The 18,120-nt window shown below is 40.9% G+C and overlaps 1 protein-coding gene across 1 annotated transcript in view; it reads left to right on the forward strand.

The window, feature by feature from the left end:
* The window catches only part of EFHC1 (EF-hand domain containing 1), a 44,679-nt gene extending 32,052 nt beyond the window's left edge, over window positions 1–12,627 (forward strand). Inside the window, exons 10-11 of the mRNA XM_069488403.1 lie at window positions 10,847–11,057; window positions 12,556–12,627. Coding sequence (XP_069344504.1) covers window positions 10,847–11,057; window positions 12,556–12,627 — 283 coding nt within the window. The remainder of the gene's footprint in view (window positions 1–10,846; window positions 11,058–12,555) is intronic.
* The last annotated feature ends 5,493 nt before the right edge of the window (window positions 12,628–18,120 follow it).

The following is an 18,120-nucleotide window of genomic DNA, read 5'->3' on the forward strand; positions in this document are numbered from 1 at the left end:
TATGCTTCACACGGCCCCAGGGTCAAAACTACAGTGAGTTAAATACAACTCCATGGCAGTTAATGTGTTAAAAGAACTACTCCAGCTGTTGTGTTGAAAATAGATTAAAAGGGAGATTAAGGAGAATACTGTGGTAATCCATACAAGAGATGATGATGCATGGCCCAGGGTGGTATTAGTGGGGGTGGGGAGAAGTCGTCTGATTTGGATATACTTTGAAGGTAGTGCCAGTAGGACTTCAGACAGATTTTATAGGGGATGTGAAAGAAAGAGGATAGTTAATGATGACACCAAGATTTTTTTGCCTGAGCAACTAGGAGGAAGGAATTGCCATCAGCTGAGATAGGGAAGATGTGGACTGTGGATAGAGGAGGTTTTTTTGTTTTGTTTTGTTTTTTGTGGGTTTTTTTTTTTTTTTTTTTTTTGGCTGGAGTGGAGATTTTGGTTTTGGATATACTGTACTAGGTTTAAGATAGCAAGTAGATGGCCTAGAAGAGATAGCATATAGGCTATTAGATATGTCAATATGGAATTCGGGCAAGAGGTCTGGGCTGGAGATGTAAATGTAGGAGCTGGTGGCATATAGATGATATTTTAGGTTACATGACTGGATGAAATCTCTAAGTTGGTGTAAATAAAGAAGAGAATAGCTCCAAGGACTAAGCTCTGGGGGTCCTCCAACACTAGCAGGCGAGAAAACTGAAAAGGACAACCAATGAGAGAGGAAGAAAGCCAAGTGAATACAGTGTCGTGTGAGCCAAATGAAAGTACAGGCATTCTTCCCTTTACACAGTACTGTGGGACTGTAAAAATGACCATGCAAAAAAATGTTAATAATCAATGGGAAAATTTAGTATTCTTTTTCTGTGCCCTTTAAAATATTTTTGTTACTACCTTAAAAACTCTGATGGTTATAAATGTATATGGAAATGAAAAAATAGTAAAACTAATTTTTACTTAGCACACTGTGATTTAAAACATTGAGAACATTGAGATTTAAAGTGTTTTCTTTGTTAATAATATATCAAGAGTAGTTTGAATAGTGCTTGCCTTCTTTTCTTTGCATAACTTATGAGATAGAGTGAATCTCTTTGGTGAATTGTCATATTCCTGTTTAAGTTTGAATCAACTTCCAACATTTTGTTATCTTTGCTTTCAATGTTATGAAAATATCTCCTGAGTTCCTTTAATGAGAATGAAATATGTCTGAGAATTCTTTTAATATGAAGTGTTTTGTGGGCATCTGGGATATCTTCATTCTTTTCATTACAATCACTTTCCTCATTTAAGTTTGTCAGTCCACCTTCACCAGGTTCCTCTGGCTGCATATCTAGAGTCTCTTGAAAGGCAGCTGTGGCAACGTTCCCACAGCCGGCTAGTTCTTCTATAAATCCATTTATGTTTGACTTGAATTTCACTGCTAGCATTATCACCTTTTTGTTTCTTTGCTGCAGTTTCATCTTTGTTAGCCAATTCTCTCTTTTAATGATCCAGTTTAGTAAAATATTATGTGGGTGTATCACTGAGAGACAAGGAGGCAACATAGCTACACACTTTGCTGTCTGTGTGTGAACTGAAAAACTTACACACAGTGACCAATCACCAAGACTTTGAAAGAAATGATGTGATTGTCACTGACTATGATATGCATCTGTTTACTTACATCATGATTAGTGGACTAAAGACCTGACCAAGAGATTTGTACTTTATGCAATCACTCACAGTTAAAAAACTGTGGTAACTGGAATTTGAACCATGTTATTGGGGGGGAGGGGGACTGGGTTATTTTGCTATAGGGTGCATCTCAAACCATGCAAATTGAGAACTACCTGTATATCAAGGAAGACAGAATGAATGGTTCATTGTGTCTAAAGAGGATTTAGCAATATTCGGGGAATTAGGGACCTTAATGAGGAGTTTCAGTGGAATGGGAAGGGTTAGAAAACCTGGCAGGAGTGGATTTAAGAGAGAACAGGAGAGAGGAATTCTAGATCAGGAGTACAGACAACTTTTTTGAGGGGGTTTGGTGCAAAGGGGAAAAAGTAATGGGGTAGCAGCTGGCAGAGGAAGTGGAGTCAGGAGAAGGTTTTGTTTTGGTTTGGTTTTGCTCCTGTTTTAGTATAGAAGAAATAACAGCATGTTTGTATGTTAAAGGGGATGATTCTGTAGAGAGGGAAACATTTATGAATGTGTGTGAGAGAGGAGAGGATTGCTGGAGTTTGTGAGAGGATGGGGTTTAGTACATAAGCGGAGGAATTGGTTTTAGATAGAAACACTAACCATTCATCTAGGACAGTATTTCTCAAACGTTTTGGGCTCAGGACACCTTTATACTCTTAAAAATTATTGAGGACCTCAAAGAGTTTTTATGTATTTATATCTATTGATATTTATTTAGCATATTAGAAATTCATATCTGAAAAATTTAGAAATATTAATTTATTTTAAAAAACAATAAACCTATTCATTTTAACACAAATAACATACTTTTGTTAAAAATAACCATATTTTTACAAGCAAAAAAAAATTTAGTGAAAAGAGTGGCATTGCCTTACATTTTTGCAAATCTCTTTCATGTCTAACTTTAGTAATAGAAGACAACTGGATTTTCATCTGCTTCTGTATTCTGCCTGTCTGTTGTGACATCATTCATTGTGTAACCTTTGGAAAACTCCATTATCCACTTGTGAGAAAACAAGAGTAAAAAAACAAATAATGACTTGGTATTATTATGAGAATAGTTTTGACCTCGTAGACCCTCACAGGGTCTTGGGAACCTCCAGGGGTCCTAGGATTATTCTTTGAAACCTTGATCTATGGTAACTATCAGAAAGGCAGAGTATGTGGGTACAGATGCTGGTAGGTGAGTAGTTACAGTTGGGAGGCTCTTCTAATTGTTTCATTGTGTTTAGTAGCACAGTAGGAAGAATGAGGTTGGGGAGACGTTGGAGGTTTCAGGAGAGAGGAGAAGTTGTGAAATGCTCTATTTTATTGCCATATAAATAAAATTAGTAAAATATAACAATAAAATGAAAATAAAAACATAGCATTATTTTATCTACTACTAAGAAAGAAAAATATTGCCAATTATAATCCTTATTCACTATCAATCAAAAACTGCATCCTAATTCCAGAGATGTTAGAATGTGAAAAAAAATTGTTGCAGGACTTAAATATAATAGCTATCTAGGAAAGTAGGAGGCTGAATGGACTAGAGAAACATAGCTTGGTGGCTGGACAGCATTGAGGGCCTGCTTGGTATTCATGATCATACATTTAATTCAAGTACTTCTCAAACTTTTTTTTCTGTAATTGTTCCATGTTTATGCAAATACCAGCAGACACTAGAAAGCTTCTTGCTTCAGCATACTACCAGCAAAATCATCCTGTTTTTGTTTTTGTTCTTGTTTTAGCAATGAGAAAAAGACACCACTGTGGCCCTTAGAATAAGATATCAATAAAAATAAACAGAAATTCAAGTTCTGGGTTAAGAGATCCATTGCTCTCCTTGTTTTGATCCTCACTTTCCCTTTCTTCTCTTGTGATGGGCCAGACAGATGAGTGAGGGAAATTACTTGCAGAGGACATGAATCTAAGAGTCATACCTTCTATGCCTCCTAGCCATTCTGCCTTTGGCTCCTGACTCTCATCTAGTACTGAATCCCACTCTAAGGAAATACATATACAAATTTAATTGACTAATCACGGCTAAGAGTAATGAAAGGGGTTCCTGAATACTTATCAGGCTGAGTACTTTTTATGTCAAATGTCAATTATAGGATGATGAAATTTGGAGTTAGCCATTTGCTTTCTCTGAGCCAGAAAATTAGAATAAGGCACAGGTAACTGAGTATTGACTTTATCTTTAAGTTCTTAAGTTCTCTTTAAGTTTTGGGTCCTCATTGTAATATTTTGGACTCAGGGTTAAGGATAATAAATGCACATGCTCATAAACCCACCCTCTATAGAAAATCTACATGTGTGAATAGCATAAACACATGCACATGTTCATGTATATTATTCCGGTTTCATGAGCATGCCAATTTGTGCTCTTCAGCTTCAAGAGACCCTCCTCTCCTGCTCAATGATCCTTGTAATCCTTTCTTTTTCACTTCAGCCACTTTTCCCAGGTAGAAGTTTTCAAATATTTTCATTTCTTTTTCCATTTCCTTTAAGCCCCAAGCTCTTCCGTATTCACTTTGCAGTTAGTTTCCAATATGAGATCAAATGATCCAATGTGAGCTTCATCAGTTTTCCCACCCTTCATCTGAGAATGTTCCTATACTATCACTCATCTTCTCTTTACCTTCTTTTGTCAGGATAAGAAGCTTCTCTTATTTCTTCAAATTTAATTCTTGTATTTTGTGTCTGTAACCACTTCCCTCTTGACTGCTTCAGAATCCACTCTTCATAAATTGCTTTCTTGAAGGTTGTTGTTTCCAAGTACAATGGTCTCTTATCATTTACATTAATTCAACAGATATTTGAGTTTATACTATATACCAGACCTTATAATAAAGGCTTAGGCAAATGTATGAGAGAATAGGGATCTCATATTCTAGAGCATGGATTGGCAACCCTTTTTTTTTTTTTTTTTTTGTAGAGGGACAGGTAGTAAATGATCTAGGCTTTGTGGACCATACCATCTCTGTTGTAACTACACAACTCTGTAGTGTGAAAGGAGCCGTAGATAATATATAAATGAACAGGAATGGCTGTATTCCAATCAAACTTTATGTACCAAAAATAGACATCAGGCTGGATTTGGCCTATGTGCTGTAGCTTGCTGACCCCTGGTCTAGTGTTTAGTTTAGTCTTTCTGATCTATATACAGTATTGACTACTCTTTACCACCACCTTTTTGAAACCTACTCTTTCTCTTTTGAGTTCTAGAAAGTCAGAATCTCTGGTACTCATATCTCTCTAAAAGCCTATTCTGTGAGTCTTTTTCCTACTTCTGTCCTCTAGGTTGGTGTTTCTCAAGGTCCTGGTTTTGGTCTTGTTTGCCTTCTGTAAACTCTCTTGACATCATAGAGTGTTTGAGTTGCTCTCCATCCTGACCACTCTCCTCAGTCTGTTCCTACGTTCCTGTCTGCCTGTTCAGTGTATCGTTGTCTATCTGAACCACCAGTGCCTCAGACTTTGTACAACTAAAAATGAAGTTGTTGTCATTTTCATCTTTCCAGCACACCTGCTCTTGCTTACTCCTTCTTTTTGCTTATCTGTTTCATAAAGCTGCGATAACACTTATTATGATAACATATGTAAAGCACCAGCACAGTGTCTAGCACACAGGGGGCAATCATAAATGCTAACTCCCCTCTTTCTCTTAATGACTTCAGTTTTCCATTTACCTTGATTTGAAACCTTGGAGATACCCTCGACTTCTATTTTGCACCACATCCAATAAGTTGCTAAGCTCTTTTGTTTTATCCTATCTCTTTCCTCTGGCTTCTCCTTTTCATTCTTGCCACCATTTCTTAATTTATAGCACTCTATTTGTTAGGAATTACATTTGCCTGCACATGATAACAACAAACTCACAACAGAAACAAACTTACGTTAGCTTAACCCAGTGGAATTTTATGTTTGTGATGTAACGCTGTGTCTGGAGGTAAGCAGTCCCAGGCTGGTGTGGTGGTTTTACAGTGCCATCAGGGACCTGACTTCTCTGTCATTACTCAGACATCCTTAGCAAGTAGCTTTTGTCCTCACGCTTATCGCTCTGTGGCCTCAATGTGAATGTTCCATCTCCAGCATTGCATTTATATTCTAGACAGGGAGAGGGGAAGAATAATGGGTAAAAGACCAAAGAACAGATCTTGCCATGTCTTTCCTATTTTTAAAGGGCTTTCCCAGAAGCCCCCCCTATAAACTTCTGCTTACATCTCACTGGCTGGGCTGTATCATATGGCTGCTTCAGACAAAATAAGGGCTTTATTAAGGAGAGGATGAATATTGGGCAGGTAAGCACCAGTGTCTGCCAACACTCCAATCACTGCTTCCCTAGGTTTCCATAAAGCGTCTACCTTATCTTCCCACCCCACTCTCTTCCTTCCTTAATTCATTTTGTACACTGTTGCCAAACCAGTCATCTAGGATATTGGCAGTGGTGCAATCATAGCTCACTGCAGCCTTCAACTCCTAGGCTCAAGCGTTCCTCCCTCCTCAGTCTCCCAAGTAGCTGGGACTACAGGCACGTGCCACCACACCTGGCTAAGTTTTTTTGCTTTTTACCTTTTGTAGAGACAAGGTCTTAATATGTTGTCCAGGCTGGTCTTGAACTCCTGGCCTTAAGCAATCCTTCTGCCTTGGCCTCCCAGAGTACTGGGATTTCAGGCATCAACTACCACACCTGGACTCACTACTTTTAACAAGTTGCTATCACTTAAAAATAAAATTCAGGCCGGGCGCGGTGGCTCACGCCTGTAATCCTAGCACTCTGGGAGGCCGAGGTGGGCGGATCGTTTGAGCTCAGGAGTTCGAGACCAGCCTCAGCAAGAGCGAGACCCCATCTCTACTAAAAATAGAAAGAAATTATATGGACAGCTAAAAATATATATATAGAAAAAATTAGCCAGGCATGGTGGTGCATGCCTGTAGTCCCAGCTACTCGGGAGGCTGAGACAGGAGGATCGCTTGAGCCCAGGAGTTTGAGGTTGCTGTGAGCTAGGCTGACGCCACGGCACTCACTCTAGCCTGGGCAACAGAGTGAGACTCTGTCTCAAGAAAAAAAAACATAAATAAATAAAATTCAAAAGTTCTTAGCCAAGTATCTAAGAACCTCTAGAGTGTGACTCCAAATGACTGTCTGACTTAAGAGTTCTGGTTCACCTTTTCACACACATGCTGCACTCCAGACAAACCGATTTATTACATTAACTTCAAGCATTCCTTTCTTCCCGCCTTTCCCCAGGCTGTTCCCATCATCTGTAGTCCCTTTATTTCATTCTGCATGTCCAAGTTCTCACATCCTTCAAGGCCTAGGTCAAATGCTGCTTCCTCAGTTCAGCTCTTTCTGACTCTCCCATCCTTTACATCCCTCTTAAATGGTAATGTAAATTTCTCCTTTCTGTTAATGATTTTAAAGTCTGTGTCTTAACCCCCCAAATAGAGAGCAAGGATCCTTACTAAAGACAGGATTGCTGTCATACTCAACAGTTTACTCCTTTCCTCTGCCAACACCTGCATTGAGCCTTACCTGCCCAATGAATAGTTGTTAAATGGGTGAACGAATGTTTCCACCAGGACTGCCAAAGGAACTCTGTTAAAAACTAACATTTGTTGTGTATCTGCTACATCAGGCACTAAATGCTTTCTATGTAATAACTCATTTAATTATCACAGCAACCTTTATGAGGTGGCTTCCTTTAAAAACTCTCACATTACAGATGAAGAAACTGAGCTACAGAGCAGTTCAGTAATTTAGTCAAGATCATGCAGCCTTTAAGTGGCAAAGCTGAGATTTTGAATCCATTAAAATCTGCTTTGCTTTGCCAGAGAAAAGCACCAGGAAATCGAGGATGTCTTATTCAGCAAACACTCTTGACCACCTGAAGTTCTCTGGGCAAGTGGGTGCCTGTCCTGGGAGTGGGTTTGTCTTCATGGGCTCAAAGGATGGCCTTGGGTCACAGATCAAGAGCTAAGGTCAGGCCAGGGGTTCCATGCTGCATCTTTACAACTGAAATGGTCACTTTAAAGCTCTAACACAATGTTGGTATCAGAGTTTCCCACTACCAAAAAGAAATACTATAGGTAAGGAAGAACAGGATTACAGATTGTTTGCTTTTTAAGAAAACGTGAATCCCACTCAGTTCTTGCTAAGTGGAGGACTTTGCCAGAATATTTGCAGCAAAATATTCTAAGAGCAGACAGAAAACTGTGACGCCCCTCTCACCAAGGGAGATTAGTCACTCCATAAAACTCACATTCACTTTTATGGAAAGTAAAGGCAGGGCATCGACGAGCTTGGCACAGAGTCTTCACCCAGCATTTTGGGACCTCCAGCTGCCTCTCAGTTGGGAGTCCCTGTGAAGCATAAGCTGCCGGCCCCTGTGCTCCCACGGGAACCAACCTTGTCCTGGGACTTGCAGCTCTCCTATAGAACAGGCCCTGACTTGGGCCCTGGCGATAAAGTAGGGGCTGTAACTTTAACTAGCTCTGTCTTAAACAGTGCCACCTGTTGCTATCTATCCTGGAATTCACTTCATCTTGCTCAAAGGCAGCAGATGCCATGGGTACTTTCCCTGGGGTATGGAGGGGTATGCAGGGTGTCTGGCTTCTTCAGGGGAGGGAGAGTTATTTTCTCTTTCTCAAGATGATAGGATGATCACATTTTAACTTCATATGCTCCAAGACTCCAATGCTTGGGAACGTGGGGAAGACTGAGGTTTGACTGTTTTCTGCCATAAAATAGCTCCCTTGGAGGTCATTCATATTTAGTATATATGATTGGAATTATGCTTATCAGATACACATATCCTGCTTCTATAATAAATAGTGTGAGAGAGCATTTAGATATTGGGGATTTTTATTGTTTTTGTATCACTACAAAAGTAACACATGTCCAGAATAAAAAAATTTAGGGAATAAAAATTTAGGTAATACAAAATGGAAATAAACAAAAATATTTGAAAATCTTATAACTCAGAAATGACTACATCTAATTTGTTGTTCTTAAATATGCATATAAAATGGAATAATTCTGTAATACTATTTGTCTTAGTCCATTTTGTGTTGCTATAAAGGAATACCTGAGACTGGGTAATTTATTTAAAAAAAAAAAAAAGGTTTATTTGGCTCACAGTCCTGCAGGCTGTACAAGAAGCATGGCACCAGCATCTGCTTCTGGTGAGGCTTCAGGGAGCTCCCAAGCCAGGTGGAAGATAAAAGGGAAGCAGGCATGTCACATGGCAGGAGAAGGAACGAGACTGGGGGGACACAAGGTGCCAGGCTCTTTTAAACAATCAGCTCTTTCAAGAACTAATACAGTGAGAACTCCTTACTTTAGGGAGGGCACCAAGCCACTCATGAGGGCTTTGTCCCCAGGACCCAAATACCTCCCAGTAGGCCCCACCTCCAACACTGGAAATCACGTTTCACCATGAGATTTGGAGGGGACAAACACCCAAACTATAGCACTATTTTACTGGCTTTTTTCACTTGAGAGTTTATCATGAACATTTCTGATATCTTGAAATATTTTATGGAACATTAATAGGTTAATTTTTTGAGTAGGTATTATATTCACATGGATCATACACACACACACACACACACACACACGAAAGGCCCAATGAAAAGTTTTGCTCCCACCCCATCTTCCATCTACCTATTACCCTCCAGTCCCCATAGCTAACTACCTCTTTCATTTTTTTAAATATCTTCCCAGAGTTTTCTTTAAATAATATAAGCAACTTTAAATATATGCTCTTATTCCCCCACAACTTTTACACAAGAGTTAGCATCCTATACATACTTTTGTGCCTTGATTTTCTCACTAAAATATATATCTTTCTACTCTTTCTGCAGCATTGTCAATGGCTGCATTATTATTCTATTTCTTGATTGTAGTGTAATTATTTAAATAATTACCTATTTTTGGCTATTTAGGCTATCTCAAAACAGTCTTATAGATGTATCTTTGCATAGAATCTATGGTTGTTTCCTTAGAATAAATGATTTCATATTATTTGCTGGGCTTTTGCTCCATGTTTCTAAATTGTTCCTGAAAGGTTATATACTACCTTATACCTTCCCCAGCAAGGGCTGCCAGCAGGTAAAATGAGGGAATAAGTTAAAAAGAGGCTATTTATAATAGTGGGCTTTTTAAATATTATATATAAGAAAAAAATCAGTACAGAAAAGCAATGGTGGATTGATAGTTTTGATGTCATGGAAGGAGAAGGATTCAGTGAGAGGTGATTGGGCATACTTGAAAGAACATTTTGGAACTGTGGTGAGATGTGAGTTCTGGTCTTGCTTCTGACATGAGCTCTAGGATAAGTTACTAGAGTCTTCATGTCTGTTTTGTCATCACTGAAAAAGGGAAGTGTGCTTACTGAGTTTATTTGGACCCATTTTATTTCAAAAGGATTTATGAAGATGAAATATGAGGGAGTCTTTTCCAGCCTTAAACTTCATTAATTTTATAACGGTATCCTCATGTTCAGAGAAAATGAAAATTGAGCTCCTGCTTATTGTGGTTGTGTTGTGAAGGGTTAGACCTCTCTCTTCCTAATGCTCTATTACAAATCTGTCTTCATTTCAGTAAATACTAATCCTAAACTTTCACTTCACCACATAGAGCAGTTTCTTAACTTCCACAGATAACCTTTCACAAAAGTCAGTGTGAATTGGAGCAGGAATGTTAAAACTGTAAGAGATTGCTGGTCGTGTGGTTTTTTATATACATATATATATAATATATTTACATATATATGTTTACATATATATATAATATATTTACATATATATGTTTACATATATATATAATATAGGCATTTATTTTTAGATGAGGTAATATTAATCTACAACAGCAGTAAGTGACAATCATGTGATTCCCACAAATACTGAATCTGGGCTGGTGGTGGTATTAGATTTGACTCCTGTGGTGCAGAGGGTAGAAAGGGAGGCAGTTCAAACACTGCCCCCCAGTCAGGCCTTCCTGATGTGGCAGTCAGCCATCAGCCCCCACGGACAAGTGTCCAGTTATTGGTCAGCTCAGCATCAAAGCTCTTTGTCATTAGAAGCTTCCCCAACCTCATCAAGTGAGAACTTGGGTCTCTGAGATAAGATTGGTTAAGAATAAATACCACATCCAGTCATTTCCTTCCTTTCTTTATAGCAAGCAAACTGAAGAGGATCCGGGTGTGCAAGAAATGGAAGCATTAATAGACAAAATCCAGAAGCAACTGAAAGATCATTCATGCAAAGACAACATTCGTGAGGCATTTCAAGTTTATGACAAGGAAGCTTCAGGATATGTGGACAGAGAGATGTTCTTTAAAATCTGTGAATCTCTTAACGTCCCAGTTGATGATTCCTTGGTTAAGGAGGTCAGTATGAATTACTTTTCCAGGTCGATTACAAAGGCTGAGCATTGATCATTCTTTCCTAAAGGCAATTGCATGTATATTTCATTATAACTGGGGCAGGTTTAGGATGTTCAGATCAGATCTCCTATTCTGTCCCCCTGACTCTAGCATTGACATTCTTTTCTAACTGCTGTTGCAGGACATCTCTTTGAGTGGGCCTGGGGCCAGACAGCACAGAGTGGTCGGTTGACAACGTCAGGGCTGAAGTAGGGCAACAGAGGTGATGAGGTAACATTGCCCTACAGATGCCAACAGAAGTGATACTAAGCTGCCAAAGGGAGACTCAAAGACAAGTTGATGGAGCAGGATGGTTGGCAGCCTTTGGTACCCTTCACAGCCAATACCTACCTTGGCCCATCAGCAGGGCTAGCATGGAAGAGAGCTGACCGCTGCCCAAAGGCAGTGCCATCCGTCAGTAGGGGTAGCATGGCCAGCTGCAAATGGAGAAAGAGCACGGAAATTTTCCTCCTAGGACTTTCATGAGTGAGTCGAAGGGGGAGTTTCATGCCTTTTCTTCATTATAAACCCCTTCAGCCAGGGTTCCCTTGAAAGTCAGAACAAAATCTTTCTCACAATTGCCAAGGACCCTGGCTTATTATCAAGACGTTCTCACTGATTAAGAACATTGTTCTGTAGACCTTTTAAAGATCTTTTAGCTAAAAGAGATGTTCAGAATTTTAGAGTCATTTAGGAAAGGGTTTTGTTTAGGGCTAAAACGACTAGGTTGGAGACAAGGATTTTCATAGATGGAAACATGAGCAGGGAAGAGGGGAGGGCAGATGGAAGGGTATTTGTTCATGTGGGCCAAACACCCAGTTAGCCCCCCAAACCTTAGATTGACAGCACGCCCGACTTTTGATTTTCAAATCATTCATACTGTCTGACGTGGGACTGACATGGGAGAGAGGAACGGCAGTCATCGGCAAGCGCAACAGGGAAGGGCTGGGCAGGGCAGATTGCACATGTCTTATCAAAATAACCACAGCAGATCAGTCTGTTACCAGTCACCTGACAGAGTTACCACTGCGTTACCACTCAGTCCCTTGAGTTCCAGGGGACACAGTTTGAGCAGTGGCTTAACCAGATTCTTTCATTAGTCTGTGGTTAACAGAAGCCTGCTACTTTAAAAGTCTTACTCCACATGAGCTGGGCAGACAGTCTTGCATTTGAATATAAAAAACAATGAAAAGTGCTTGAAAATGACAATGCTCTTATAAATATGAATGTTAGTCTTGAAATCTTGGGCAGGCCATTTACTCTATCCAGCTTCGGTTTCATTAAGTATAAGGTGGGGATAATGTCTGACCTACCTACCAGGTTCACAGGGTCATTTCAGAATCAGCTGAGGGTGTAAAAATTCTGAACGGCTTCACAATCATTACATATACATGCACTCTGCAGCTAAACTGAGGGAAGCCTGCAGATCTGCCTCACCTGTTCTCTTTACTCCCTTCTGCAGTTAATCAGGTTGTGCTCTCACGGGGAAGACAAGATTGACTACTACAACTTTGTCCGTGCTTTCTCAAACTGACCTGGCTGATGAGACAATGCAATACAGTGTTTTGACGTTTGGACCTATGCTTTGAAACATACCTTGTACTTTTCATAGAGGCATTTACAGAGTTCCTGAACTTATACTCCTTTTTTGGTTCTTGTATTTCGCTACTACTGAAGTCTAAATTATTAATAAATTGGATCTTACAGGCTCTAAGATTGGTGCCTTATTTGGGGTCATAGGGGTATAGTGATGGTTAATTTTATGTGTCAACGTGATTGGGCCAGAGAGTATCCAGATATTTCATTGAACCATTATTCTGGGTGTTTCTGTAAGGGTGTTTTTGAATGAGATTAACATTTGAATTATTAGACTAAGTAAAGCAGATTGCCCTCCCTAATGTGGGTGTGCCTCGCCCAATCATGTGAAGGCCTGACTAGAACAAACAGTCTGACTTTCCCCTAAACAAGAGAATTTCTCCTGCCTGACTGCCTTTAAATTGCAACGTGGGCCTCTTCCTGCCTTCAGACTCAAACTGAAACATTAATTCTTCCTGGGTCTCCAGCCTGCTGGCCTTCAGACTGGAGCAGCACCATCCGTTCCCTGGTTCTCAGGCCTTTGGATTTGGACTGCAATGACACCCTCAGCTCTCCTGGGTCTCCAGCTTGCCAACTCACCCTGCAGATCTTGGGACTGGTCAGCCTCTGTAATCGTGAGCCAGTTCCTCATAATAATAAATCTCTGTCTCTGTCTCTCTGTCTCTCTCTCTCTCTATATAAAAATACACACACACACACACACACACACACACACGCATCCTATTGGTTCTGTTTCTCTGGAGAACCTTGATTAATACGGACATAGAATGATTAAAAGCAGGAAGGAGGAATGATGGTATTTGCTAGAAGCATCGTTGGGGTGTTGGAAATGAGCACACATTATTGCTGTTGCTGCTAGCCAACGGCCCCACCACTACCCATCTGTCCGCCCCAATATTGTAGGGAAATATTCCACATGTGTTTCAAACTGTGGTTCTAGGCCCATTAGTAGACCTGCATTAAAAAAACGGAATTTAATAGAAAATAGTGTGGTACTCAGGGTATTTTTTTTTCATGAAACTTCTGTTTCAACTGAGTATTTATTGGATCATGATGTATAATAAAATGTATTTGTTGGTGTGGGTTGTAGTAAAAAAAAAAGAGAGATTTAATAAATTCCTTTTAGAGAGCCTGGCCTTGATATAGGAAGGAAAGACTAATAGCAATAGCAGTTACTGGTTCTCTAATAGCCATGACTGGCTTTTTAGAACCAAGGCTGCTCTTTGGTTGAAGTCAGCCACCAAATTCATCTTTAAAAATGCCAACTCAAATTCCTCCCTGCCACCCAAAATGTGGCATGAATGAGGAAAGAGTGATATAGGATCCAGCATGCCTAGACCTCAGAACTGCTGGGGAACTTCCCTTGGTCTTCCCTTTCTTAATGAGCTAAGCCACCTCCAGCTTATTAAAAGGGTTGTACATGTATTATGTTGACCCCTTTTCTACTCTAGGCTATTATTGCAGGAAGAACCTATGTTTTATTTTACTCCCACTCACAACTATTTTTCAGAAGTTTCATTTTCAAGTACAGATGCTCCTCGACTTACAACAGGGTCACATCCTGATGAACCTATTGTAAGTCAAAAATGCCACAAGTCAAAAATGTATTTGATACCATGATAAACCCATTGCAAAGTAGAAAAATCATTAAGCTGAACCACTGAAAGTTGGGGACCATCTGTATTTATTTCATTTAATTATTTTTTTTAGAGACAGGGTCTCACTCTGCTGCCCAGGCTGGAGTGCAGTGGGGGCAATCATAGCTCACTGCAGCCTTGAACTCCTGGGCTTAAGCTTCCTCGGTAACTGGAACTACAGGTACGCACCACTATTTTAGAAATGGAGTCTTGCTATGTTGCCCAGGCTAGTCTTGAACTCCTGGCCTCAAGCTGTTCTCCTTCCTTGGCCTCCCAAAGTGCTGGGATTACAGGTGTGAGCCACCATGTCTGGCCAAGACTGTCTATGTTTAAAAGTTTATTTCAGTCTAAAAATTACTAAGCTCTCTCCTGCCTGCCCCAGGCGTGGAAGCCTGTAGTGAAGTGTGTGTGTTAGGGCAGGTATCATGGGTTTCTTCTTCCTTCCTTTTGTCTTCATGGGTTTCTTCTTCCTTCCTTTTGTCTTCTGCTCCCTTCGTCCCTCTTCAGCCATGCTGCTGTCTCTAGCCCTTGTAGGCTCTGGGAAGGGTTAAGGCATAGAAGCCAGAGAAAAAGGGCAAAGTCTCATTGCTGCAGCTGGTAATGTCATACTCTGGGTGGGGCTCTCTGAGTGACATGTGCCCAAAAGCTGGCTTTCTCTCCCCTAGAGCACTCTTTTTTTTTTTTTTATGAGTCCTTAGAAAAACCCTTTCCCACAGGAAACCTAGTGCACCATTCTTAAATGTGGATGGTCCAGTCTCCACCTGACTGCCCAGCTCTCAGTGTGCCCCCTCAAGTTCCTTCTAATCCTCTCAAGAGGTCCTCTTGGATGGGGGCCCTTTCCGGCTGACACAGCCTTCCGGGGTGTGTACTTGTGCCCAGTGTTCTCACCCACATAGCTCTCCTGGCCATGCAGTTAGGCAGCTCGATCCTTTTCTTTGAGACTCGCTTTAGCTGAGAACTAGGCATCCCATGTCTTGTGCTGTCCCAACTCTGGGAGGCACGTGCCAAGCCCCGAGTCTGTTAAAGCACCCCTTCACTTTGCTTGCACAGCCGCAGCACTGTGACAGCCCCTTGCGAGAATCCCACACTCACCAGTATTTTCTTCATCACTCCTGCCTCCTATGGAAGAGGAGCTTGGGGCCCTCCCCCACAAAGCTTTCATGGATCTGCAGCAATCTGCAGCACGTGGAGACACTTGCCAATTTTTATCCTCAGCTTTAGGCCTCAGCCAAAATGGAGAATTAGGGAAGTCTCATTAAATATCCTCTTACCCACCCTTTGAAAGCCAAGTGCTCGTAGCCCTTTTAACCTCAGTTCTGACCACTGATCTCTTCTTTTATTTTCCTATGTCTTTTCCACAAGATAAAATATCGATATCTTTCTATTAAATATAATGGGGACTGGCATTAAAATGTCAGCCCCACTGTAATTGTTAGAAGTGTCTCAGAGAGAGCTCTCTTGAATGAAGTTGGCACTATTAACGTATGTTCCTTAAGCTTGCTGTCTGCTCCTCACCATGCATCCCTTTCAAGTTTAGCCAAGATTGAGAAAATGCGATCTGACAGCACCATCACCAGGTATACAAGCTACTTCATGAAAGACCGAAGCCAGCAGGTCATCCATGTGGTATCTGTGCACTCACCGCTCGCCTGTTAGTTTATATTAATACAAGGCAGCAAGTGTAGGAACCAAAAAAGTCAGAGGAAGTCACTTTCCCTACGGACATCCTAAATGGCAGTGTAGCCATTAGATGCCACTAATTACTTATGCTACAGTCACAGCTGGCAGACATCTGGAGTCTGGGACTCAGGTCGTGGAAGAAAGCTGAGCATTAGCCTGCAGTAAGCAATACTGTAGCAGGCAGAAATGACCGTCACTTCAAATTGGCTGCCAGGGAGTTAGAGAGAGAGAGAATGAATTAGCATTACCTATTAGTGTTTGCAGTGCAGACACATTGGTAGCTGCAGCTCTCAGATCTAATTGAAGGCTTTGTCTAAGGCTGTTTAGGGTGGCTCATGGCTTCAGGGCCAGTAAAATCTGCCTTGTGGGGGAAGACTGGCTGTGCATGAGCCCCTACTCAGAGCCCTGGGCCTGTACCCCGTCTGCACCACCAGGGGGCCTTGAAAATACCATTAAGGTGTATCAAACCCATCATCTCTAGGCAATGAGGGTATCTGGGACCAATAGAGAGAAAAGACTTCTCTGAGTATTTCCAGAGAATCAAGGGTCACTTGGGTAAGTGACTCCTGAATAGCCTGCTGGCACGTGAGTATCATCAGGTTCATTAAACAAATAAAATCCATTTATTGAGGGCTGTATATGTACCATGAACTTAGCATTCAGTATCTCCGAGTTTTACCACCACCATTCCCTGCAAAACAAAAATAAAGCCCCTGACACAGATAAGCAAACAGGCTCAGAAAGATTCACTGCTCCGGGTCACCCAGCTTCTCATGGCAGAGCAGGACTAAAACCCAAGTGTGCACCAAAACCTGCCTTGTTAGTACCACTCACCTTCCCCTCAAGTAAATGTTCCCTCTTTAATTCCCACACCCCGTGGGTGTCCCTGGCTAACTGTCACCTGTAACTGCACTCAGCTCCTGAGCTCTCTCCAAAGATGGTTCCAGAAATGTAGCAGACAGCTCTGGGCAGGCAGGCCATCTAAGGGGCACCAGCAATCCCCACTGCCTGCCATTGTTACCAATATTTAGATGTGTTCTAGTCAACACCAACACATTTGGTGGCTTTACACACAAACTAACCCCATCTCCTCCAAGCCAAACGACTTCATGGGAGAGCAGGCATCGAGGATGATGTGCTTCTTTCTGGAGCTTCCTACCCACAAACTCTGTGTTAAGAAAACTCCTTTTTCCACTTCACTGTTGCAGAGTCAAATAAAAACGATGCCTATTACTATCCAGCACTTGATGTAACTGACTCTCCATCTTTAATTCCGATTCCCTAATCCACATCACCACAATGGACAAATGTATCTCAAGATATATAAGAAATGACAAACTGAAAAATATTAGACACAGAGGCTAAAATTGATGCAACTCATTTTTCAAGTAAAACTCAACATAAGCGTCCAGATTAAAAAGCACTATTATATAAAAGCTTGTCAAGGAATTACATCAGAGACAATTATTCTGATAATTCTATGCCTTTTATTCAGTTATTCAGAAAATATTTGATCATTTGTTGCAAAATGTACATTTAAAAAAATCCATACAAAACTGTAATTTGTTTTAAAACCAGACAGCAACAGTGGAAAAATGATTTTGAAAAAAAAGTTCACCAAAAGTAAAAAGACACCCCTCCCCCCAACCCTTTTACATGAAAGCATAAATATGGCAGGTACAAATTTTCCTTGAGTTCCTTGTTGTAATTTGGTCCATAACGTGAACAGGCTAAAGTAGAAAAACACAGAGACAATCTGTCCACATTTGCATTATGAGTTGCTCAGGGCACCAGCAGCCTCAGCTCATCCTTCAGATGTTTATTAAACAGAGGAACTGAAATATGAGGTTTGCAGTCTCATCACATACACGCTCAAGGAAACGGTGGTACCGTCACAGCCAGATCCTGTCAGGTGAACAGGGCTATCCACCTGTGGCTGATTCTCGGAAAAATCTCCTTCCTCTCCACGCGAACAAGCAGCTCTGGAATGCTTTTAGGCAGAGTGACCGTGATGTCACGGGCATCACAACAGATCTTATTCCTGGACACTGACTTATGCCCCATCATGAGGGTGGATTTTTCCTCTTCAACAGATTAAAAAAAAAAAAAAATAC

The sequence above is a fragment of the Eulemur rufifrons genome, chromosome 15 (assembly GCF_041146395.1).
Source record: "Eulemur rufifrons isolate Redbay chromosome 15, OSU_ERuf_1, whole genome shotgun sequence".
Classification (NCBI taxonomy): domain Eukaryota; kingdom Metazoa; phylum Chordata; class Mammalia; order Primates; family Lemuridae; genus Eulemur; species Eulemur rufifrons.